The 24,930-nt window shown below is 52.7% G+C and overlaps 7 protein-coding genes across 8 annotated transcripts; 5 read left to right on the forward strand and 2 right to left on the reverse strand.

Moving 5' to 3' along the window:
• Positions 1-203: 203 nt before the first annotated feature.
• Positions 204-3,242, forward strand: NCU11372. 2 transcript variants are annotated; one of them, XM_011396045.1, is made up of 7 exons: positions 204-438; positions 951-1,058; positions 1,122-1,281; positions 1,431-2,189; positions 2,243-2,446; positions 2,508-2,649; positions 2,713-3,242. In XM_011396045.1, the coding sequence occupies exons 1-7, from the start codon at positions 426-428 to the stop codon at positions 2,782-2,784; spliced, it is 1,458 nt and encodes a 485-aa protein (XP_011394347.1). In that variant the 5' UTR covers positions 204-425; the 3' UTR covers positions 2,785-3,242. The 2 variants fall into 2 exon arrangements, with proteins under 2 accessions (XP_011394347.1, XP_011394348.1); XM_011396046.1 differs by having other exon boundaries at positions 274-438; positions 951-1,281; positions 2,713-3,155.
• A 177-nt stretch (positions 3,243-3,419) lies between these two features.
• On the forward strand, positions 3,420-4,984 carry NCU07672 (hypothetical protein). The gene is made up of 2 exons (XM_957221.2): positions 3,420-4,183; positions 4,303-4,984. The coding sequence occupies exons 1-2, from the start codon at positions 3,881-3,883 to the stop codon at positions 4,666-4,668; spliced, it is 669 nt and encodes a 222-aa protein (XP_962314.1). The 5' UTR covers positions 3,420-3,880; the 3' UTR covers positions 4,669-4,984.
• Positions 4,985-5,205: 221 nt separating this feature from the next.
• On the forward strand, positions 5,206-6,535 carry NCU07671 (hypothetical protein). Its single transcript, XM_957220.2, has 2 exons — positions 5,206-5,628; positions 5,726-6,535. Exons 1-2 carry the CDS (start codon positions 5,268-5,270, stop codon positions 6,403-6,405), a joined length of 1,041 nt encoding a protein of 346 aa, XP_962313.2. The 5' UTR covers positions 5,206-5,267; the 3' UTR covers positions 6,406-6,535.
• Positions 6,536-7,157: 622 nt separating this feature from the next.
• cyt-19 (cytochrome-19) lies at positions 7,158-9,866 on the forward strand. The gene is made up of 2 exons (XM_957219.2): positions 7,158-7,741; positions 7,805-9,866. Exons 1-2 carry the CDS (start codon positions 7,398-7,400, stop codon positions 9,339-9,341), a joined length of 1,881 nt encoding a protein of 626 aa, XP_962312.1. The 5' UTR covers positions 7,158-7,397; the 3' UTR covers positions 9,342-9,866.
• On the reverse strand, positions 9,829-14,402 carry pco-1 (purine degradation control-1). Its single transcript, XM_957218.3, has 3 exons — positions 13,548-14,402; positions 11,624-13,430; positions 9,829-11,553 (listed from the first exon to the last, which is right to left on the reverse strand). Exons 1-3 carry the CDS (start codon positions 13,892-13,894, stop codon positions 10,402-10,404), a joined length of 3,306 nt encoding a protein of 1,101 aa, XP_962311.3. The 5' UTR covers positions 13,895-14,402; the 3' UTR covers positions 9,829-10,401.
• A 900-nt stretch (positions 14,403-15,302) lies between these two features.
• NCU07668 (MFS multidrug transporter) lies at positions 15,303-18,453 on the reverse strand. Its single transcript, XM_957217.3, has 5 exons — positions 17,815-18,453; positions 17,413-17,722; positions 17,221-17,319; positions 16,645-17,154; positions 15,303-16,582 (listed from the first exon to the last, which is right to left on the reverse strand). Exons 1-5 carry the CDS (start codon positions 17,921-17,923, stop codon positions 15,856-15,858), a joined length of 1,755 nt encoding a protein of 584 aa, XP_962310.3. The 5' UTR covers positions 17,924-18,453; the 3' UTR covers positions 15,303-15,855.
• Positions 18,454-22,611: 4,158 nt separating this feature from the next.
• NCU16786 (hypothetical protein) lies at positions 22,612-24,176 on the forward strand (the record flags this gene model as incomplete). The annotated part of the gene is made up of 5 exons (XM_011396088.1): positions 22,612-22,666; positions 22,813-22,936; positions 23,423-23,564; positions 23,724-23,786; positions 24,039-24,176. The coding sequence occupies 5 exons, from the start codon at positions 22,612-22,614 to the stop codon at positions 24,174-24,176; spliced, it is 522 nt and encodes a 173-aa protein (XP_011394390.1).
• Between the last annotated feature and the right edge of the window lie 754 nt (positions 24,177-24,930).

Below are 24,930 nucleotides of genomic sequence, written 5' to 3' on the forward strand. Positions count from 1 at the left end.
CAGCCTTTAGGTTTCCGTAGTTGTCAACGGTCAACCCGGGCCTGCCAGTGTGCATACCATAACGAAGTGACCTACCTGTAGTAACACCAAACTGGTATGTACCTAGAGGTACCTAGGTACACTGCAGCGTCTCCACATCCCGTCCCAGATGGAGGTACTGGTTATAAGGACCACTCACTGCACCTGCGCAGCCAGTGCGTGCCGCCCGCCTGGCGTGCAGCTCCCGCTCGTTTCCAAAGCGCGACCGGGCATTCACCTGCAAACATCCATTCACTCTGGCAGCGCACCACGACACCACCGCTACCACTCGTCACCTTTTAATCGACGGCACAACTTGCTAATTGCGACAACCGGAAAACAACATTCGTTTTTCCTTCCTTTTGCTCGACCTCTCAGAGAGACTGGTCTTACAACCGCAGAATATCATGAATCGGCCAGGTACGGTGGCAATCCCGCCCTCTTCATTTCAACACATCGTCGACTACCCCGCTGTTTGCCCTGCTGCCCTGTCTTCTCGAAATCCGCGATCGCCGACAACCGCTGGATCATGGCCACCGCCTACAGCTCGCCTACCCGAAACAGATGCTGGACATTGGGCTGGATCGAGATCATGGACAGGCTGGTGGTGCCGCTGCCGAGGCGCCAGCGCCAGCGCATGGACGTTGCCGTCAATATGCTGCTTCTTTGTCCTGCCCGTAACTCGGACTACGGTGTTTGGCATGCAGTGTTCCAAGGCCGGCAACCACGACCAATTTATCTTTGTGCCCCGTCGCGACACCACTCACCAGCCTCTCACAAAGCTGTTCTCGACGTTATCGGTTCCGTTCTTTCCTACAGCGGCAGCGGCGCAGTCTCTCCTACTCCAGACATACACCCCTTATATTACATGCTGTTTTGAAGTTTGTGGACAAGGCTGGTCGATAATTGCTAACGTTCTCTCGGATTAATAGGGGCAGTTCCCCAATCTTTGCGCGGCATGTCTGGCTTCGGAGGACAACAACAACAACCACAACAGTCTGGGCGTGGCGTAGCGAACAGGTTACCGAACGGAAAGCTAGGTCAGGACTTTGATAGGCGTTGGGTACAATTTGGCCCATGACTGACGATTGGTCTGGAAATAGGGGCCGTGAGCGGCGGTTCTGGCTGGGCGTTTGGCTCGGGCATGCCCATGGGCGGCAGTCCTGGTGTTCCTCCTGGTTCTGCCAGACAGTTGGGCGGCGGGAATGTCAGCTTTGCGCAAAGTCTAAGTGGGTCACAACCAGCGACCCCGTTGGATCTTTCGTAAGTCCTCGTGTATATCATGTTCACCTTGTCGACATCGGGGGCTTGGGTAATACCGCAGCTCAGACTTTCCTCTCCCATAACTTCATGCTTCGCTCTCCCTACGCATCCCTGCCGCTGCTGTGTTTCCCTGTGCTAACATTACCCAGAGAGTTTCCCACTTTGTCCAACACGTCGCAGTTGTCGACGGCAAATCAGGCTTCAATGTGGTCCACGGGGGCTCGTAACCTCGGAGGAGCAGTACACCGCGGTCCTTCTACACCGCTTTCGCAGCAAGGGCAACAGGATGACTTTTTCTCGTCTCGACAACAATCGGCCCAAGGAGCTTTCAGGTTTGGAAACCAAGGGAACTCGGGGCAAACATCACAAACACCATCTAGTGTTACGGACGACTTTCCTCCGTTGAACAGGAGTGCAAACGGCGAATTAGGTGGCATGCCAGGTTTGGGATTCGGATCTACTCCATCGATTCACCCCAATCGGACAAATAACGGCTTGTTGAACGCGCTGACAGGGAACACGCGCACCACAGACGGGCGTTCACCAACTGCAATTGGACGCCCGCACGACCAAAGGAGCCCGGTCAACGAGGAAGAAGGACGCCAAAAGCCGCCAGTGTATCGGGAGGACGGTATGGCTTCACGCTCTTCGGTGGGCGATGCCGTTTCGCAAGCAATTGGTACCAGGAACCCGCTCGGCGCAATTGGAAACGATCCTCCATCTGCTAAGGGCAAGGAGGAGGATAGGGGCCGTACCAACGAAGTCCAAGATCCGTTGGAGGGCATGCCCGCCATCGAAAAGTTTGGCTTGAAGGGTTTGCGCACCTTGATGAATAACTTCCCCGACTACAACTCCCTCATTATCGGGATCGATCCTTCCAGTTTAGGGTTGGAGCTGAACTCTTCTGAGTATGTGTAACCGGACTTTTCGCGAGCCCAAGCATCAAGCTGATCTTCTCCAGGCTGTATTCCACGCAAATCTACTCTATACTGGACGATGTCCCTCCCAGGCCGGCTGTGCCAAAGTTCAAGATACCCGAATGCTACATGGTCAAGAACGTACAGCCTATTGAGGCCAAGATTCAGAGCTTTAATGAGGAGACTTTGATGTGGATTTTCTACAGCTGCCCGGGCGACATCAAGCAGCAACTGGCTGCAGCTGAGCTGTAAGACTACTCCCAGTACCTTCCGTTTGATTGTCGTTATGGAGCTGACCAATCCACACAGAACTACGCGGAACTGGAGATGGCACAAGAAGCTTCAAGTGTGGCTTACCAAGGACGAGATGGGTAATACGGCTCAACTAAGCCCAGCTCATGAACGGGGTTACTACATCGTATGGGACACCGTGAACTGGCACAAGGAGCGGGTAAGTAGTGTGCCGTGGTTCGGCCTTTCGCTTATAGGTGGAATATGCTAACGACCTCTCCAGAGAGAGTTCACTTTGTATTATTGCGACCTGGAGACCAACCTCGGCGTTCCAATGCCAGCAATAGGAGCATAAGCTTTCAGACTCATCAGCACGGCATGCATATGCATTCGTGCTTTGGGTTATAGAGAAAGGGCTAGCTCGACACGCCTCGAAAGGGTATCCTTCGCAGGGGCGGACATACCTTGCGAGGATTCACCGGGTAGCTCTTTGAGCGGACCGCATTGCTTAGGAGGGAGGTTATTAGATATCTGAACCTACCGGATACAACCCAAGGTATAGCGCTGTTGAATCATCCATGGTCAAGGGGCTCGTCTCAGATGGGAAAAGTCAGAGATATCATGGGTTTCGGTCAGCGAAATAACATAGGAATACCAGCCGTACCGGACAGATCATTATCTGCATAACAATCATGGTCGAAACAACTGTTGCTTGATATTCAAACACTTCCAAGCTCCAACGTTTGCGATCAAACTGTCTATATTTCGGTGCAAGCTTACGCGACGTCTTTCGTTTTGGTAATTACACGCAACCTCCTGGCTGTTACCAGTGCCTGCTCACACGTGAAAGTTGTGTAATCATTCCGTTCATTGTTACGCTACGGTCGCAGGCTTGGCATTGCCCCACTGCGGCCGAATTCATGGATGTCACTGCTTTCCCCAACTGCCTCATCACACTCACCTATGTACACTATATTCGTCTGTACACTACATACTTAGGAGGCAAACCAACGCTTACCTGTAATTTCGACCTCGCTGGCCACACTACCTATTTCGGGACCATCGTATCCATCAACTGCATCTCGTCACAACGCATTCCTTTCTTTCATCCTCTCCTTGCCACCAACATCGACATCGACTGCCCTTGGCACGCGTCACCTGCCTCAATCCCGTTAGTCATCGGCATCGTCTTGCGACGCGCATCATACGTCAGGCGTTAGGGAGCGAAGCACTTTTCGACGGGGATTTTCAAGCAACAACACAAGCTAGAATTCGCCGGGACAAGAATACTAGATTTCCATTCTATAGATCTTACTCAGCAAACCCCCACGACTTCCCGGACTTAGCTGCCCAGTCGAAGGAACCGGTTACTCGGCGACAGCCTAACTTCCACATCGCGCAAACGAACGATTGCGAGAGGGGTCAACAACCAACAAAAATAACAGTCTACAATGGCAGAGGAAGAGATTAACATCCCTTCCCTGGTGATCGTACTGTTGGTCACTGGCCTAGCAGTACGCTACTTCTTCTTCAGCGGAAATGCGTCTTCGGCGAATCGCCAGCCGGGCGGGACAGGCGGCGCGACACCAGAGGAGTTGCAAAGACGGAGGGAACGAGAACGAGAAGCGGCGGTCGAAACGATACAACAGATGTTCCCACAGGTAGACAGACGGACTATCCTGTGGGATCTGCAGCGCCATGGAGGAAACTTGCAGGCTACAACAGAAAGGATTTTGGCCGGGAGAACGGAGACTGTAAGTTCCGACCTCTTTTTACTTTTCCAAGCTTCGTTCTCCATGCCTCATATGATGCGCTTTTGCTCGTCACTCGTAGAGAGCTTTTGCTAACACCTGAGTGACAAACCATCCTTTAGCCTCCGATCACCTTTCAGCCTCCGCCTCCACCCAGCTCGCCAGAGACAACCGCTGCTGCGCAGCAAAGTGCAGCTGCCGCCGCCGCCAGTAAATACGCGGAAAAGAAGGTCCACCCGGATCTGATCACAAGGTATAACCTGAGGGATAAACTTGCCAGCGCCCCTTCGGAGGATGCCGGGACGGCGGCGGCCGGCGCCCCAAAGACAGGAGGCTGGAGCTCGAATCGCGAGGAGAGGCAGTCGTTACTGCGGAAGAGGAGGGATCAGATGATTATCGAAGCCAGAAGGAAAATGGAGGCCAAGATTGCGGCGGAGAAGACGGCTGCTGCTGCTGCTTCGGGCTCCGCCGCCGCCGGGGATAACTGAAGGCCCATCGGCTTGAGTTTTGGCTCTGTAAGGGGCAGTATTGGAGTGGAACATGTTTGCATGTAATGAAACAACGTATAGAACCAACACAACTTTAAAGAGGAAAGGCTGGTGGAAGGGGTTTGAGAGAGTTATCACACACATGTCACAGTTTGGGGCATGTATAGATTGTAAGAGACGAACTAGGCATCATGATGAGGCTGAAGGTGGTCGGATAGATCGGAAGCGTTCTCTGTGGTCAATAGGGGTCATCTGGTGTTTCAGCGTAGCTACAACTTTGTACGAAGACATTCGTATTTATAAGATTGAAAGCCCGATAAATACGTCGCCAGAGGTGGAATTGCTTTTGGAGTCGACCATCGCAGCAAGGCACCTGACACTGCAGCTTGTCTCCAGGTCTCATATGTGCGAGGTCAAACCCTGGATCTCTCCTCAGCGGCAACATCCGGCGTTGACATCTTGCAGCCGCTCTTGGCCAGCCAAATGGGTGGCCCTTGCAACTTCCAACATCAAATTTACGAAGCTGACCTTGGACCACTCAAGTCCGTCTCGAATAAACTGGAAGTTATCAACTGGCTACGCAGGATCAATCGGCATCCATGAAGCCAAATGAGGGAACAACATTCAGCCCCAAGGCAGTCCCGCCGACGCCTCCACATAGACGCCCTTCCTTATTGCGCTCGATGTTCTCGATATCATCACTCCAGCACCACATATCTCTATTTGGTGACGGGGAAATCCCCCCGACCAAGCTCAAACCCGCCTCCACTCCCTCCACACCTATGTCGGCAACACCACCACCCAAACACGATATAACTGCCACTAGGAAGATGTCAGAGGCTGGAACCGGATACTTTATGGCTGGCTTGGCCTCTCCAACGAGCACTTCGGAACGTGGACTCGTGCCAATCACAATAACGCCAAAGACGCGGGGAATCGATTGGCGATATGGAGCGCAAGGTGAGCGAACCCCAGCCGATTTTCTCTCCGTGTTTGGTTTCGGTTGGTCCCAAATTGGTCACTAACCTTGTTCGATCTTGACTGTCACTCTCTCCAGGCACAAGTCTCCTCGTAAACGCAGCCGAAGAATCGCGCCGCAGCGGGAACAGCGCCTTCAGTTCTAACTTCGAGCGATCAACCTACATAACCGGTCTCCAGAACTTACTCAACGGACTACCACTGGACCTCCGAGAATCCGAAATAACCACACTGCAGCAAGCCGTCCCGCCGGCGGTGGTCACCAGGATCATCCAAGAGAGTAGCCCTACTGAAAACAATAAGCCAGAAGTAAAACATAAGGACGTCTACAGGGAAAACGTACTCCACAAGTTCCTCCTCTGGATTTTCTGCCTGGTTGATCGATGGGTCTGGTTCGTTTGGCCGAAACTGTTGTGTTTCTATGTTAGGATGGAACAGGTCAGTCAAGCTCACGGACAAGAGGTGGCGGGCAGTCTAGGTAGAGGCGCGTTGTCGGTTGCTGATGCCATCGTCTTTGTTGTGAACCAGGAACCTGTAATGGAGGCGGCGCGGGGACTTGGCAAATGGGTTTATGAGGGGGTTTCGGGAGCTGTGACGGATTTTGTGGCAATGAAGGTAGCTGAGAGGAGCGGAGGCAGCAACAAGAAGAAGAATGAGGAGGAGAAGGAGGAGGAGAAGGAGGAGGAGAAGGAGGAGGAGAAGGAAGGAGAGGAGGAGGTCAAGTTGAAGGCATCTTGGTGGGAACGATACTTGTGGTAAGCGATCATGAGTACGACAACAGCGGCAAGAATTATTGGGATAGCGGTATCAGATTGGAGGTATTGATTGGGACCTGATTGGAATAAGAATATGCCTCAGACCATCATGTTTACAAATGTCCAGTTTCCCACTTTCTCGGTGTTGAGTACTGTATGCCCATGTGTAGAGAGATCGCCATGAGACGGAACGCAAGAGTGTGACGACTGACCCGACGTTGCGAGATGAGCGGATCTATCTCATGTGAGGCCATGACGGAGACCAATGCTCTGAGAATCTGCTGGACAGATGCCACAGAGCCTGTCGAGAAGTCCAGCTGAGGTACCCTGAGCCGAAACTCGGAGCCGACTGGAATTTCATGTTATTCCGTAGCACGAAGCTGATATGAACACCTTTTGAACCTTTGCCGGCCTCTACAGCGTAGAGAAAGGAGATGCTTGGTGTATCGTTTCCTGCGTAGTGTACATAGACGAATGAGACAAGGACCAGGGAGGACTGAAGTGGGCAAAGGGGGAGGGTCCTGTTCGGCCCCATGTTTTGCGGAGATGATCGCTTTCCAGTGTTCCTGACTAGCGAATGTACCGTAAGGTAGCTCATCCCTATCTGAGGGTGCACAGGTACGCTTAGATACTGGGCCTCAAAGATGGGGCTCGGTGCGGAGTAACGGCTGATAAGATAAAGGCGGCTCATACGACAGGGATCTAACTTCAAGCTTCGACTTCGATAGCATGGAAATTTTTTGCTGTTGCAGGTACCAGGCCCTTAGCCACTTGCGCTCTCTTCCCATCTCTTGTTTTTTTTTCCTACCTTTTCTGCCCATCATTCCCATCACACTCGACGCCGACAACGGTTTGACCGATTTCTCTGGTTTGATTGTCCGCCTCTTATCGTCCCCACCCACAATTAATCCATCAACCCAAGTCGTTGACGGATCCGAGTGTGCGCCGCCATCTTATCAGTCCCGTCCCGTCGCGTCGCTGTAGCCGTCGCCCAACATGAGGACCAGCGTATTGCGCCAGGCCGGCCTCTGCCGTGCTGCCCTCGCTGCCCGCCATCTTCAGATCTCCTCCAAGCCCTCGGCCGCCCTCTTGAGCCAGGTCACCCGCGCCATCGCCGTTCAGTCCCTTCCCTCGGCCTCTCTTCCCCGCTTCTACTCGGCCGAAGCCACTGCCCAAAGCAACACTGCTGCCTCCAATGGCCTCGTTACCCGCTTTGCCGACCTCGCCGCCTTGGGTGTTCATGAGAACGTTGTCCGCGCCATCACTCATGGCATGGGCTATGAGAACATGACCGAAGTCCAGTCTATGACCATCAGCCCCGCTCTCAAGGGCAAGGACATGTATGCCTAGATCCGTCACCTCCATTTCCGCGCTTTAAACAGTTGCTAACGTGAAGCTTCCAGTGTTGCTCAGGCCAAGACCGGAACTGGCAAGACACTTGGTTTCCTCGTCCCTGTGATCCAGAAGATCATCACCCAAGATCCCGACCTCGCCCACAGGTTTGGTGGCAAGAGAGCTCGTTCTGATGACATTCGCGCCATCATCATCTCGCCAACCCGCGAGCTTGCGGAGCAGATCGGAGAGGAGGCTCGTAAGTTAGTCAAGGGAACCGGTATCATCGTCCAGACTGCCGTTGGTGGTACCCAGAAGAACGCCATGCTGTACAAGACCCGTCAGCAGGGCTGCCATATCCTTGTTGGCACACCCGGTCGCCTGAACGATTTGCTTTCCGACAGCCACAGCGGCATCGACGCCCCCAGACTCTCGACCCTTGTTCTCGACGAGGCCGATAGAATGCTCGAAGTTGGCTTCAATGAGGAGCTTCGCCAGATTATCAACTACCTTCCCGATCGCAAGGTTCTTCCCCGCCAGACTCTGCTCTACTCTGCCACCATTCCCAAGGATGTTGTTGGTCTCGCCAGAAGCTACATCGACAAGAACAACTTCGAATTCGTCCAGACCGTCAAGGCCGATGAGGTCCTGACCCACGACCGTATCCCTCAGTACATCGTTCCCTGCAAGGGTTTCGAGAACATTTACCCGGCCATGCTGGAGCTGATCGAGAAGGCACTCAACGAGTCCAGGACTAACCCCGAGGCTCTTCCTTTCAAGGCCATCGTCTTCTTGCCTACTACCGCTGAGGTTATCATGGCCAATGCGATCTTCAAGCGCCTTCAGTGGAAGTTCAAGCACATTCCCAAGACTTGGGACATCCACTCCAAGCTCACTCAGAACGCCAGAACTCGTGCCGCCGACGAGTTCAAGAACGCGCGTACCGGTATCCTCTTTTCCTCGGACGTTACCGCCAGAGGCATGGATTTTCCCAACGTTTCCCACGTCATCCAGACCCACATCCCCCCCAACAGGGAGCAGTACATTCACCGTCTCGGACGTACCGGCAGAGCCAACAAGCCTGGCCAGGGCTGGCTTATCGTTCCCGACATCGAGCTCCACGCGGCGAGAAGCAGACTTCCCGGTCTCCCTATCAAGCGTAATGACGAGCTCGAGTGCGCTTCCGTCAACGCCGCTGATTCCGGTGCTGACAAGCACGCCAACTTCCAGCACATCCTTGACGCGGCGTCCAGACTCCCTGAGGACCTCTTCAAGGACTGCTACTCGTCCTACCTCGGTGGCGCTCTCCAGGGCATTGATCGCCAAGCCTTGGTCTATGCTCTCAACGACCTCGCCAAGTTTGGTTGGGGCTTGGAGGAGCCTCCTGCCGTCCGCCAGAGCATCATGAAGCACATGGGCCGTGTTCAAGGTCTGAGAGTCGAAACCAGAGAGCATTCTATGCGCCCCATGGGTAGCGGACCTGGCCACCGCCGTGATTTCAACTCGCGCGGCCCCCGTCGCCAGTCCGATGATCCCTTCGAGAATGCCCTTCACAGGGCTCAGGATCTCGATCGCCGTCCCACCCGTCGCCAGCAGGCCAGCTTCTAAACTAAGAGCTGGGTCAAACTGTGCATTGGCGACGAATGGGTTATTTGGTTTTTCCCGCTGAAAGAAGATGCTTGCGGGGTTTTGTCTGCTGAGCGAGACAGACACCTTCTCAAAAACCGTGGTATCGGGTCCCCCATGTATTTCCTTTCCGTACTGTTCGACATTGATACCATCTGTACTATAGCATAATTATCACGGGAAAAGCAAGGCCGGAGTTTCTTTTTGTTTCCATACATTGGGGTGGCTTGTTGTCTATGGAAATGTTATGATAGACAGCGCGGGCAACACACAAAAGAGGGGTAGTACAGTCTTTTTTAGTTCCGTGGTCACAAGAGAGGAGAAGAATTTTTGTTCAAGAAATGGGACTGGGACTGGGGCACACCTAGACATATTCGGGACTGGAGCTGGGGGGCTGGGGGCGTACTTCTGATTTTCATTTGTATAAGGAAAAGAATTGGGGCCATCTCGACTTTAGAAGATTTTCGTTCACTGTTTTTGAAAATTCCATCATGACATATTCACTGATCTCTTCGAGTTTCAACATGAATCGCACATAGACATTTTCGTGTTGTAAGATGCGAATCCTGGTAGCATGCTCCGATATCTGTCCGTTGATAGCCATGTTGACCTAAGTCTGAACTCCTTGCTTGAAAAACAAAGGATGAGTAAACACTCACCATGAATGACTCCATCTGATCTCACTTGTCGATCAATGTCCAGAAAGCTGTATTTTCTTCCATCTGAACTAGATCGTCCCCGTGGTAATCGAAGCCCCACAACCCGTTATCAGCTTCTCGACTCTTCTTCATATTTGTTTCTTAACATCCCCCATCAACTCATTCATACTCTTCTCCCAACCTGAAGGAGGGCAAATGCTAGGCAACTGCGTGTCGCGTAGATGTTCCTAAATGGTGAGGCCTCCTATAATAATGAGTCCTCCATTTTCCCTCTCCGTATCTTGCCCACACCCTTCTCATTCCTTCCCACCTCTTCCCTTCTTCTCCTCGTGGTATAATATATATATCAGCCTCATCAATCCTATCCCAAGTTTCCCTACTTTCTAGTTCCCACCAGCACCACCACCTCCTCCTCCACCGCCACCACCCTGCTGCCCACCAAAAAAGAATCCTTCAAACAGATCTAACTGCTGTCCATCGCTAAAATCATGATGGTTCCCTTCCCACCCGATACCAAAGCCTAGATCCATCTGTCCCGCTACCTCAGCCGGATTCAGGTTCACGTTCAAATTCGCCAGATCTCCTCCATTACTAATGTCCATACCACCAGCGGCGCCGCCATCAACACTTTGCAAGAACTCTAGGCCTTGTAGATCACTGAAGCTTAGTGTGCCAGGACTATTGGAGTATGCTTGTTGTTGTTGTTGCTGTTGTTGCTGTTGCTGTAGATAGTCATTTGGCGTCCCTCCGCGTTGTTGTTGCTGTTGTGAGTTGGCCCCGATAATCGGTGATCCACCCATCTGAGCAGGCGGCGTTAAGGGGTTACTAAGTCCTTGTCCTTGCCGTTGCTGGTGCTGTTGGATGGCGCTCGGCGAGGGCATCAAGGTCGGATCAATGGAGGTCTCGCCTACTGGGCTTTGAGCCATCGGTCCCCCGCCGCCAGAGGCGGCTTCCGCAATGGAGCTTGCGTTGCTATGTGGTGGCGGAGGTGGGTTTCGCATGAGAGAGAAGCCGCCTTCCTGCTCGCTCTTGATCGCGGCGGCGGCAGCGGCACCGGACATGCGGAACTGTTGGGCCTGTTGGAAGGCGGAAAGCTGAGATGCTGATGAGACGGAGTAGGCGTCGGAGGCGAGATCGCTGTACTGTGACGAAGGGTTTCGGAGCATAGGCGGGCGATGGCGGTGTTGTTGTTGTTGGTGCTGGCGATGTTGCTGCTGCTGATGCTGCTGGTGCTGTTGTTGTTGTTGCTGCATTCTATAGTGTTGCAAACTAGAAGCGGCAGAATCGCTCTGTGAGCTCCAGTCGAGACGCTGATCAATACTTCCTCCAGGACGTCTTATGTGGGTGTTGTTTCCATATCCGCCGGACAAGTCCTGGCCTTGGCCGAAGCCTCCAGTCGAGTTTGCCATTTTGATGGTTGCTTTGGCGGTGCGATCAAAGGCGTCTCGACAAGCTTCTGCTGGCGGACATTTATCTATCAGGTCTGTAAAAACGGATTTGGCAGCCAGAATCGTGAAGTCGACTTCATCCACGGTCTAAAAGGGGGTGCGCGTTAGCCTGTGAAAAACAGTAAAATAATCAGCAATAAAAGTTGTGTGTCCTTACAAGTCTGCTCCTCACGATAGGGGAATGCCAGATCGCATAAAGATAAGATATTCCGGCCATGAACAAATGGTGCGTGGCCAAATAGGTATAGTTGACCAAGCCCACACGGTGCAATTGGCGATAGAGGCGCAAGATACGCTGGCCTGCCTCGGCGACCTTGAGATACACGCGGTCTTCATCCTCCCGAAGCTCCATGTTGAACATTGTCGGGCTGTTGACCTCCTTTGACGTGTGATATTCACCTTCGAACAAGGCTGGCACACTTAGACTTTGGCGATAGAGCATAATGACAGCCTGCCAGTAGTTGAGGTCAAAAAACTCAGGCGAAAATTGTACGCCAGTCTGCTGCCGTGTTGGTGCGGAATTTTTCCACTCCCATAGTCTCCTGTCGATATCAATGCGCCATGCTCGGAAGGTTTCGAACTGTGACAAGAACGGTGATGGAAGAGATGTATGCATGTAAGGGTTCTTCTGGTTCAGTCCAGAGGCCCGCGCAAGCTGTGATTGCTGGAACTGCAAGACTTGAAGAACTTCTGACTGGAGCAGCCTAAGACGGAAGTAGTGATGTGCAATGAGTTTGTAAGTCGGTCCTATTACGTCGGGGGGTGGTTCAAGCAAGCCGCTTGGCGTAATGAATCGATCATCTAGGAGAGAGGGGAACTCTGTGGTAATGACTTGATCTGATATGCCAAATGGCCTGCCGACGCAAACACTGACGAGGCGATCGAGTGAATAGGTGCACCACCACAGACGCCGCCTGAGATCACGCATGTACTCTCTTCTTCCCCTTTCCCGCGAGAATGCTTCGCTCTGGTCTCCGATCCCTAGACCGGATTCAATGTCCTTACCGTCTTCGTAGTGTAGGCCGAGATCGACCGCCAACCTGATGGCGACGCCGACGATGTACCACAGCCCAGGAGGAACTGGCCTCAATAAGGCAAAGTTGGCGAGAAGCAAGACGGCCTGTAACTCTTCCAAACCACCGGCACTGTTGCCAAGACAAGCCTCAAGATGAACAATGGCACTAGCATGATATTCTTCTGGCTGGCACTGTCTTGTGTTGTCATCAGTTTTACCTGGTGCTTCTGCCGATCCACTGGCCTTGGTCGATTCTCCCACAATGATGCCGCCGCCTATCGCGAAGACCATGTTCAACATGTAAAGTTCTCGTGGCCCCCGTACGCGGTTTTCTTCGGCATAGGCTTGCTCAAACATTTCCAGGAACTCGCCTTTGTGGAGCACAGGCATTTGGGGGTTCGCATGCTCAAAATAAAGCGACATCAACTTTTCGCCCAAAGCCCTGCTGGGGAATGTTGCCGGATGAATCGTTGGTTTTGTGTGCAAGCCAAAGAACGAGTCTCTCATAGACGTTCCGGCGGTGGCGGGGCCATTGTTGGGAGCAGGCTTGTAGGGTCGGATGCCAGCTTTGTCCGAGGTGGACTTCTGATCGGATACCGACGACTGCACCGCAGCGAAAACAATGCGTGCAAAAGATATTCCCGAGGTAGATCCCAGATAGCGAGCTTTTGCCGTTGCGGATACGCCACCAAGGTCAGACTTGGACACCAGTTTCTGTAGTCTGACCACATCATCTCCCTCATTCTGTGGTCTTTGATTGTTGATGCTATCTGGTGTTTCTAGTTGTGAGGGATGCCCGCTCGTGTCCACCTGGGTCGAGTGGACATGGCGCGGCCTATCTCCCTTCTTGGAACAGTAGTCCAAATTTTCGGCCGGCGGGAAAGTGATATTGTTGTCCTTGAGCAGGTGTTCCAGTTGCTCTACTCGTTTCTCGAGGTAAAAGATATAACTGGGACAGCACGGCGTCAGTACTTTTGTTATTCACAGGCAGGAAGCGAGGCGTTGGTGAAGATGGGTTATGGCGGGAACCTCAATGATTGGGTCCCGGCCGGGTGGGGGGTCTGACCTCCTCGGGATCTCTCTCTTGGTGATGGGATCATAGCCAACGCAGGCAACATTGGCCTTTTCGCAACTGGCACAACTCGGTAGCTTCTGGTCACAGCGGTTTTTGCGAAGCCTACATCGGTTACAAGCGCTCACGTTGCGGAAGCTGCTGCTTTGTCCGGCCTTGCCCCCCGTCGACCCGCCTCCCTGGCCTCCATGAGCGGCGCCAGACCCGTCAAGTAGAAGCTCGTTAGCGGGAGACGGGGCTTCCCCAGACGGAACCGAAGCCGGAGAGTCTCGTTCCGGGGACGATTGGCGCGGTCGCTTGTTTGGGTGGTGGTTCGGGGACGGAGGAGTGTGCGCCGGCATTATGCCAGGCTGCTCAGTAGAGCACCTCCAATCAGTCCCGCTGTCCCTGTGTGACCGGTCTCGCAGTGCGGTCCGGTTTGGCGTGCGAGGCGTGGGCGCGTGGATCAAGTGCGCGTCTGCTACCTCTCCGGCTGCTGGGCTGTTGCGTTGGTTGGTTTCTTTTGTTGGGGAATGCGAATCCGGATCCGAGGCTTGACCGACAATGAGTGGCCTGAATGAACGGTAGTGTAGTGTACCTAGAGTAGTGAGTGGTAACCGAGACGGAGGAGGACCCTAGAAGCGACCCTCGTGATGGTCGGCCGTCAGGGCCGTTGTTGGTTTGCGCGGTCGAGCCGTGAAAAAAATAGCTACAATCCTTGTTGGCGCGGGCAGGGTCGAATACGTCCGGGTTTCGTCGCGGGTCACACTAGACTGACGGACGGTAGCATCATTATTGAAACTCGACTGACTTTTATCTATGATGCGATGCAAGAGGAACGAACCAAAGGCGGGCGGCACGCGGAGAGCGGCAACGGCGCAGGTGTAGTGAGTGTGGATAATGGGCCTAGTATTGAGGGCAGGTGGATAGCGGACGTCGATAGCAAGTGGAGAGGTTCGTTGATAGGCATGGTAGGTCGGTCCCTCTCCGGTGCGCGTCGTACTCTAGGCTCTGCAACCCCAGCCAACCTAAGTAGGTGGAAATCGCGGGGCGGCACTACACTAGAGGTGGTCCCTTGCACTTGCTCTATGCGTCTAAAGCAAGACATCAATCACAACGGATGAACCACCCACTGCAATTTGATGAACTACTGACACCAGCTGTGCTTCGAACCCCGCAAACTTTCAAGCTTAGAGGTACATACCACGTACCCATTACCGGTCCATTGGAGAAGTCAAGCGGACGGCAGACCACGAACGCCCCCCCCTTCTTTCAAGTGGGTTATAAAACCCGTGGTGACCCCATCCTTATAATACACTGCCGTGGACACTCCGTCCTTGCGCAACACAGTCCAACCGCGCAGAGGGCTCCAAGCTCCGGGCCATGATCGAACTCCCTCGGAACATCAAGAATTGACCTTGAACCATTCGTGCTAAAGTGGTGCGGTGTGAGATGAATTCTATGAACTTGGATGCTTGCTCGTCCACCCCCAGCACGTCACTATGTACGCTAGCTTCATTCACGATCACAACCTTCTGATAAGGGACCCTAGCGTCTAGCGAATCACCAACCACAAACCCCCACTCCTTTACTGTCTCATCAAGAGATGCCCTACTACACTTACTACGTACATCACAGATGCATGCGAGCTTGACGTTGGGATCCAATCAGAAACCCGTTTTGGTATGTTCCTGTTAGATTTGACACACTTATGGTATATCCTATTATCAAAAGGAGAATATTCTAATGTGCATATGAGCATTTCAAAAGGGGAAACACGTTGGCTTTATTTACACATCAGAAGAACCGGTTTGATAAGCTCATCCAGCAAGCACCCTTTCGAGACTACGAGCGAGGCATGTGTACAGTATAGTGTACAATCGCATTGAAAGCTGAAAAAATACAAAAAGAGGTATCATCCGTATGCCGTACATCCTTAGAAAAAGCGACCGACTCCAATTTCCTTTCTTTGCCAAGCTCTCCAAATCCCTTACAAAAACACCGGATATACGGGGTATACGAAGATAAGCGAACGACCGTTGTTTGTACAATGCCCAACACCCAGACCCAACACCCAGACCCCAGACCACATGCGAAAACCACGAAAGAACCGGCACGCTCCAAGCTCTCTCAATACGAGATATCATGCGTGCCCCAAAAAAGCAAAACCTAAAAGAGTCACTGTCCAGCTATATTCCCAACCAAGCGCCGATCCAAACACACACATACAAAAAGAAAGAAAAAGAGGAAAAAAAAGACGAAAAAAAAAAAAAAAAAAGGACCGGAACAAAGTCGTATACGCCAGTCTTGCCGCGTGCGGATGTCAGTCTCTTTGGGTTGTTCTTGTGTCCAAGTTGATGGCTATGGTGGGCTCAGCCGCCACCGGTTCGACCGCATCTCTCGTTGTTGCCGAATGTCCAGCAGCAGGCACAGGCTCTTCGATCTCCTCTTTCCCATCAAACCTCCCCCTGGGTTCGGTAATGCCGAAGCTGAGAAACGACGCCCCGATCGTCACAAAGGCCGTGAACCACCAAACCATGCCGCAGTATCCCGCCCTTAGTCCGATTGTGTAAAGGTATCCCGACACAATCGGTCCCATGGCGCGGCACAGACTGGCTATCGAGGCCGCTACGCCGTTGATCGTTCCGAGCATCAAGGTCGAGGGTGCCGAGTTGGTCAGGAGGATCGCGTTGCTGGGGTAGGCCATGGTGGCGAGTGTGCACTTCCAAATGATCAGGATGTAGACGCCGGCCATGCGGAGGCTGGAGGGTAGCAGAACGAAGTAGGGCGTAGCGAAGTAAAGCAACGGGTACGACATTGAGATAATCTGGAACAGGCGAAGCGCACCGAGACGACCGGTGATTCGGGGGAAGAAGAACGAGGTGGAGATCATCGAGTAGAGACCCTGGATGGACAAGATAATGCCGACAGTTCGAGTGTCGTATCCAAAGCCGTCTGCGAACTTGAATGGTAGCGACCAGCCATCTTGGGTGCCAGTGGGCTCGGTGCTGAGGAAGACCGGGAGAAGAGAATCCAGAGTCATGGTGTGGCTATAGAGTACAAAGTTGTCAGTACCGTTCAACATGTCGGTTGCAGTAGAATGTGGACCTACAAAGCAAGAAGGCCGTAGTTGATGATGATGAAGATGATCGGTTTGGTAAAAGTTCTTTCGGGCTTTTCGGACTGGGCCTCCACCATCTCCCCCGTCGACTCAAGATCGAGCGGCTCCTGCATAATCGGGCCCTCGACCGAAGTAAGCTGTGGCGATCCATCTGCAGTCCGGTATCCGGGCAGCGACTCGTCCGTTTCGCCAAGCAAAGGCTGATCCTCCCCGTTCTTTCCCCTTCGGAGTCGTCGCCGGAAACAATTGTTCTTTCCGAAAAGCCGAGAGGTCAAATATCTGCCGAGCTCAACACCGCGGTCTCGTCGATACTTCTTTTCGGCGTGGGTCTCCTCGAGGAACAGAAAGCCGACGGCAAGCCCGAAAAACACACACATGCCGCTGAAGAGGTTAGGTAGCAAATATGGGAAGCGGTCCCAGATGCTCCCGGGCTGGAAGACGGTTGGGATCCAATCCACTGGCTTTGCAAGCGTACCACCAATCATGGGGCCAACAATCGATCTGTGAAAGAGTCAGCATGCTTTGCAAACTATGACGTGGGCTTCTTCTGAATGTGTTGAACCGTACCCTATGCACCACACAATAGGCATAACCGTGTATGCCCGTGGCTGATGTTCCTTTACAGTAACCAACTCTCCAACAGTGGTTTGCAAGACACCCATGTTACTGCTCCCCCCCACCCAATGTGTCAGCTCAGTTCAACTCAATTTCGATCTTTCCCCAAGTAATACCGAGTGCCTCCCATGATCGATAACTCACCCGTTCAGAATTCCACCCAAAGCACGGGCAAGCAAGGCGACTGGAAGGCTCGGTGCAAAACCGAACAAGATGACGCTGAGACCCGTGCCGCCCATTCCCGTCAGAAGAACCGGCTTCCGACCGATTTTGTCGCTCAGTCGTCCCCACAAGAAGCCCGCCAGAAACTCGGCCAAGGTGAAAGAGGACGTCACCCAACCGGCGTACATGGAGATTTTGCTTTCGTCATTGGTGATGTTGAAGTCCTTGACCATGTGGTAGACGTAGGGGAAGATCGACATGAAGGCGATGGGTTCGCATATCCGGCACAAGGCTGTTATTGCCATCTTAGTTCTGTTGTCCCATGCTTTCTTGCTCTTCCTTTTTGGTGGTCACACAAGCACCAAAAGATGAATGAAGACTTACCGAGAATGAGCAACTGCCGCTTCGGGTACGGCGGTGGTGACGGCTTTTCTGAAGCCTTTTTCACTCCATGCCTGACAGCGGCCACTGTACGAGCAGGTCCAACTGCCATGTTGCCTGAATTGTGCCTGGGACCAGAGATGTTGCCGAAAAGAGAATCTGCCTACGGATCTGTCGGAAGAGACTCCAAAGCGGCCGGCCAGTGCCGGCAGTGACCGACAATCGTCAAGACGTGTTGAGATACCAGTCCAGCAAGGACCAAGGCTGACGGATGACTTGCCGAAGCAGGGTGGGACAGGACGTATATATATCAAACAGAGTCGTTATACCGAAGTGACCGGAGACAGGGGACGTGAGGGACAGAGAGATGAACTGAGTAAGCTGGGAGGGGGAGTGAGACGGATATACATTTGAGAAGGAGTGAGGAGGACTGATCAAGGGACTACGTGCTATATACGTAAGTAGGCAGTCATGGACGATTACATGCCAGGCAGGGGACCCGACCGAGTCAGCCAGCATCTCCAGCGGCTATCGCCAAAAAGAAGGCGGCCAAGGCGCCGGACGGGCTGAGAAGAACAACATGGTCACCAGATCATCCGTTGAGGACGAGGTTGTGTGGACCCCTTGAAGGAACCGCCGCTGGCAAGCATATTGCGTACATGAATGATGGCTATTGGGATTGGGAACAGGGCCCCAGGACTGGAGGAGAAGCGAGCGAGGAGGACGTATCCGTAATCAGGCGTAGGGAACGTTGAAACAGCGGTGACAAGCAAGAAACTTTGGTGCTGTACATGGCGAGGAGTAAAAGCCCAAGTTGATCCTACTTTTTCTTGAAAGAAAAAAAATCCAAACCCCGGACTGCCGTAGCTGGAGCAGGTCAGGTACCAAGGCAAGGAACAGGGCCTCAGCGTGCGAGCTGTGATGATGCAGGGCTATCCATGGTCGGTGCTGAACCCGCGCACAGTGTTTGCTGGCGTGCCATTGATGGACCAGTAGTGCACATCAGCGCCGTACAGCTACAGCAAGTGGAACTGTAAGATTCTGTCTTACCTGCACTGGTACATCCGCCCATGGCAGTGATCTGGGGCGGTACCCTCGAGGTAGCGCTACCCTGAAGGGTGACGATGGAGGCGTATCGATGTACCTACACTAACTCTGGTACACTACCTACCTAAGGACTGGTAGACGCTAGCTGTTCGGTTTTTTTGTGTTTCAACCACTTCTCTCCTCTTGGTTGCTCTCTTTTTCTTTTCTTTTTGTTTTCTTCTTTTCTTCTTTCGCCACCCTCAGATCGCTTTACCCTTTTCCACCCTCAGCTGCGGATTTGATGGATGGAACCCGCCATAAAGGTAAAGTGGCCGCTTCCCGAGTGTGATCCATGTCTGGGTCTACCATTGCTTTTTGTAACACTACGTTGGTAAATGTTGAGCTCCTGACTCCTGAGGCTGCTGTTATGGTCGGTCGTGGCCATCCTTGGGCTTGGCTTAATCTCAGTACCCACGTATCGCATATCGCGGTCCGTACAAAACAAGTCAAAACAGAAGTGGAAATCGCGTCGAGTGAGTTGTAGGGCCTATGCCTGTAAGACCCCGACCACGGACTTCCCTTGAATACCTAACCGGCCTGCCCTTATGGTCCAAAGCCGTCTAATTGTCCCTTTTGTCTCTTTTCGGATCGAGGACCGGTTACCTGCGTCCGCGAGTCGTGACCCATCCAGCTTTCCCGGTTTCAACTCATGTCCAGAAGACTCAGGGCGGTATGATAGCCAGACCGGCTGGGCCCTTTTGTCGCTCCTCCAGCAACCTATTCACCTCCAACGCGCGGGCTGGGCTGCGTGTGATGGACACGCTTTATTGCTTGCTGACAGGAGAGTACGGTTGGGTTGGAAAACACCTTGCACGACAGCGGGCCGGTAGACCGCCTTATCCCACGAACCTCTTACGTCGACTGACTACCACCACCACCACCACCACCTGAGCTGTGGCTGCATCACCTTCGGACAATGAATTGAACAGGTAAGCCGATCAGGTCAGACGGGTTTGAACCGGTCGGGATACACATATAGGCATGCCCGCAAGAGCTGCCTTGTCCGGAACAGAGTAGACAAGCAGCGATGCTAGAAAGTCCGGGCGAGGTGAGATGCATCTTTTTATTTGTTGTTAAAATGGAACCAAAGATATATGTACCTACAGGAGTATTTCTACGCATAAGTGCGTTGTGCCCATACACGCACGTACAGCGTCCGTCTCAATGGGAGAAACACTGTTCCGTGCTTGCAGTCGAACCACAGCTTCGGGACCATCAGGGTGAAGACCTGCGCTCACAATTTGGAGTAATGTGAAAGATGATTCAGCTACGTTGATGGGGAACCTCCAGGTAATTGAGACACAAGGCAATTGATGCGTGCCTTCGCGCCTCAGTACTGTCTATGCATGGTCAGGATGAGTATGGAAGCTGTAGCTGTCGTACTGACTTCACTACATGACACAGATTCGGTATTTGAGTGCATGGCTTTTGTGGGTTAGTCGACCGGGGACCGGTAACGGGCAGGGAGATGATGACAGGCAATCACTGGAAACGAGGGGGATGTCACGAATCAAAAGTGAGGCGCCAATTGACCATTCCCATCGAGGCATGGCACGACCGATCACAGCAGCATTTTCGCACCACGCTTCCCGCAAAATCTCGTCAAAGCAGCGAAAATCTTCCTAACTGCATGACGATTGAATGACAGGCTGTGAGGTTGGCGTGGCGGTTCTTGTGTGGAGGAAGCAAGGCTTTGCTCTCCTGGATCCCCAGCAGCAGTCCAAGTACTGTAGCGTGTTGGTAGCTCAATGGTGGACCACAGTCCGCGGCTCGCGTGGGTAATTGCTGAAGTGACGAAGTGGACAAGCTTGCGCCGAGCCCGACCCTAGACATACGTCGGAATGTTGTTGCGAACTAAGAAGAGGCTCGCGACGGTGGTCTGGTAGGAGGCGGTGAATGGAGAGAGCGAGAGAAAAAAAAAATTGAATCAAAATTCGGAAAGAAAAGACGCCCCGGACAAGTCGGGAGAAGGAAGGGTTCACGTCGGTGGAACTGCATCCGGCGTAGCGGACCAGGAGGAACAGGCTGGATATCAGCTATCAGGGAGCCTCATCAGCGACACGCGAAAAAGTCCCGTGTTAGAGGGAATACATCATGATGGAATAGTATACAGTAGCTGGTACCTCAAAGCTCCTTCCACACTGTGCCGTCGATAATGTGAGATGCTACGGATTTATCACGCCGGCCTCCAAGCCGAAGGACTGCGATACAGGCCCTGTCAAGAAGCATGAGTATAGGACAAGGCTATGTACGCAGTAATGAAAAAGACGTGACTGGTGTGCAATGCAGACAGGTAGAGTTAAGGACACAAGGAAGATGATGAATTGACTCGCTTCTCCACAAAGTCTAGGTTGAGGGAAGGTCGAGGTGTGACAATCGGCTCGCACATCCACGTCCATGGAGGAAAACAGGGAGAAGAGGAGAGCGGATGCAGCAGTCATCATGAATACCAATGAGCGGAAGCTTGTTGTGATCCACTGTTCCAGCGCTTGCCAAGTACTGAAACAGAAAAACCATGGTGTGCTTGGTTTACAGCTCGAACTTTGCAGGAGATTGGCGTCTTGTATCAATTGGACTCAAACGAACACTTCATTGGAGCAATGACACAAAGCAAGACCCTGGAAAACCATGACTTACATACATACCTAGGGACCTGCCAGCAAGGGGCCCTACCGAGTCCTGCCCTGGCTATGCCCTTTTCATCACGGATTGGGGAGCTCTTCCAAGATGGTCCCAGACGGCTAGAGCCATGATCCAGCCAAGATGTGATATGGATTGGATGGTTGTCGACATTTTGCTCCCTCCAAGTTGCCTGTTCCGTCCTTTGCGCGAAACAGCCACGCAAACATCGGCCACTAGACTGCTAAGGTGGAAATTTAAGTTCGGACTCAAGACCGTTGGCAAAGTTGGGTACTCCCGCCGTGCAGTAGTTCAAGCAGGTGTATGGCCGCGCTTTGAATTGGATCGCCTGCTGCCCTATTGATCTTAACCGAGATCTACCTAAGTGGATGGTGATATTCCCTGCGCACTGGGTAGGTGACAACAATGCAGGTTTCGCTAACGGCTACCTTGCCTAGCAAGCGCCGATAGCCTCGGAGCCAGATCATCTTGCCTTTGCGCGAGAGCTAACCGTATCTCCATTCTGCGCCATGTGACGTCGGAGGGAGTTCCGTCTACCGCTTCTACTCATCCAACAAATGTCCTCGTTTGGGGGAATTCACAGCTTATGCGGACGATTTTAGCCCGCTCTTAGCTACATATGCAGCATCTTCCCAACGGGATTCGTTTATAATCCTGGCATACTAGTCCACAGAGCATATCCATTACGACGGAAATGCGTACTTGCGGTATGCTTCTTACAAAATCGTACGCTGCGTCAATGCCTGACGAGCAAGAGGGTCTAATGGCTGGGTTAGCGCTATTCTACCCCATAGCTTGTGCGTCCAAACGCATATCTGCTATACAGTACCGCCCCCCTTGATATTGTATAGATAATACTGCCACAAAAATGGTATGCACTAAATAGCAGATCTACGCAGTACACTACACTAGACCGAAGCTCCCCCAGACTAAGTACTACGCAGTAGGACCTAGGCAAAACAGAGGCCACAACACCAAAAGTTAACGCCCTACTAAGGTCTTCCGTGCTTAACACGGGGTCCTGATGGTGCATGTACACCGAAAAATGTCCGGAATCGCATACAGTATGCAATTATGCACTTGTGGCTGGAAAACAGTTCTGACAGCCCGATTCTATGCACTAACCAGCGTATGTACATACAGTCCCTGGTGTATGCAGTTGCAGGGGATCCACCGTAGATCAGATGGGCCGATGCCACGAAGCGATAACCCGGTCGTCTCCGCAAAATTGAATCTGATTGCTGAAGACCAAAGTGGTACTTCTTGTTTGTACAGCACGCTACCGCGGCCTGCGCGGCATCCGTCCGGGATGGGATCCCGCCGAACACAGATGCGACCCGTTGCACTGGAACCCAGCATCTTTAGCACGCCGTGGCCGGTGTAGAGTTATACCTGGGCCGTAAGTTTTACTATGCACTGTGCTGGAAAATACTGCGATGTCTGACCGGGCGATGGTTGAAGATTCGCATAGAGGTTAGGTGGTGAGATGGGCAAGTCAAAAACCCGTGGGTCACGTCGCTGACAATCTGGCACTCGAGTGGCTGTACTTACAGAGTCACGAAGCTTCACTTGTGCCGGTCGTGCCCGATACCTTGGCAGGGAGGTAATACTTTGGCTCGTAACTACAGTTTGGTAAGGGCTTGCCGTGTTCACCTCATTGACACTTTGTTCCCGTGCATCACCATACTTGATTTTGTCGTTGATTCAATCCAGAGCCGAACGTCGTGGAAATATCAGCGACTGAGGGGGAGCATTGACTGCCGTGTATGCGAAATCGTGGGTTGGCAGCACACAAGGGAGGCTGATCTTTCGGTAACCCGGAATGATTCCTGCGTGTAACGTGGCGATTATGACCAAGCTCCGATGACTTCGTTGTTCTGTTCAGGCTGAGCCAGGTGCCCATGGTTGTGAAAACCAATCCGAGTGTTCATCAGCCAGGGCATCGCTCCTCTGCTAGGTGCCAACATGTGAACAAGAGGGAAGAAGGCGAGGTGACTACTCGAAGCGCTCCGTTCACGCCATCTTTGGTTAGTGTATACTGTACACTATATTTCCTGTTCTCAACACTGACAATGACAGGCCCACCTAGCAAGGCATTTCGTGAATGTGTCATGGTCAATTAGTGTGATGCATGGGCTGCCAGTGGTGCGTGGCTCTTACCGGTGAGTTGCTGTTCTTTTTAGCAGTCCACACCGGCAAGGCAAGGGAGGCACTTTTTGCTTATTGCAAGCGTGCCATCTCCAGGAAAGGTGCGTTGGGGGGTCTCAGTCTCAGCTTACCGGTCTACCTATACCACAAGGCTGCCACACTCACACTAAGTCCGACTCACCCTTGAGCACTTTGTCAATCCCCCCTTGACGGTACTCAGCCGTGCCGGCCAGCCAACAGTAAAGCCGTGTTCTTGTCCGGAGGCTGGGCATGGTAGTAAAGTTTGATCCGCCTGGGCGGGAGCCGACTGTGAAACCAGGTCATAGAAGTTTGTTGCGCCTTTTGACCTGTAGACGGAACCCGGCTTGCGTCCCCCGGTTACACAAATGACGCACGGCAACCCAGAGGTGGTGTGCATCGAGCCGGGCGTTGGGGAGTTCCACCTCAACCCATCATCGCGTGGTGGGCTTCTGGACGACCCGAACTCTTGATGCCAAGCCTCCAGTGATCGTTGACGGAACCCTTCCGTTACCGACAGAAAGGAGCAGAGTGGGTTTCCATCTGTCGTTTCAAACGTGGCATGAAAAGTTGATCTCTGCCATTCCATTGGCCAGTGCGAGGGGCGATGCTCGGAGTAAGAACCGTCCAACCCGATGATCCATTCGCACGATCCAGCCATACTAGACCATGTACTGTATAACAGCAGAGCTGCCCTTACAGCAGGAGAAAGTATCGGTACTCGCGGCAGACAAACCCGGACTTGTATCAAAAGTTCAAAGTCTATTCGAAGTGCCGGATGACTTTTATGTCGTTGTCTGTTCTTCGGATATGCAAACGCCCACCTTCGTCAACGCACAAAGCTTGGTTGATTCTACAAGCTTCATTATGACCAAATACGTAGGTAGCATGAGATCTCAAGGGCGACCTAACTTGCTGGTGTGCTTGAGTACAGTGGCACAGCACAATGACACAGCATGGAAACCTGCTTCTAGAAGAAAAGTACATGTTTGAGAGGCCCTGTAAAAACCCATCTCCATGGCCTTCTCTCATGGGGGTTGTCTACGGCATCCTTATCCATCCCGCCCTTGCTTCTTGCCGAGAAGAGGGGTGACCGGTGTCTGGACTCTGGATCGACTTCCAAAACGGGATCCGCCGTTCATGAAGGCAAAGCTACACGACCAGACGACCCCAAAAGATTGTACCCAGCTCCAAACTCTGGAGATCAGCAAATTTGTATGCATACCA

This window comes from Neurospora crassa, linkage group IV (genome assembly GCF_000182925.2).
Source record: "Neurospora crassa OR74A linkage group IV, whole genome shotgun sequence".
In the NCBI taxonomy this organism is placed as follows: Eukaryota; Fungi; Ascomycota; class Sordariomycetes; order Sordariales; family Sordariaceae; genus Neurospora; species Neurospora crassa.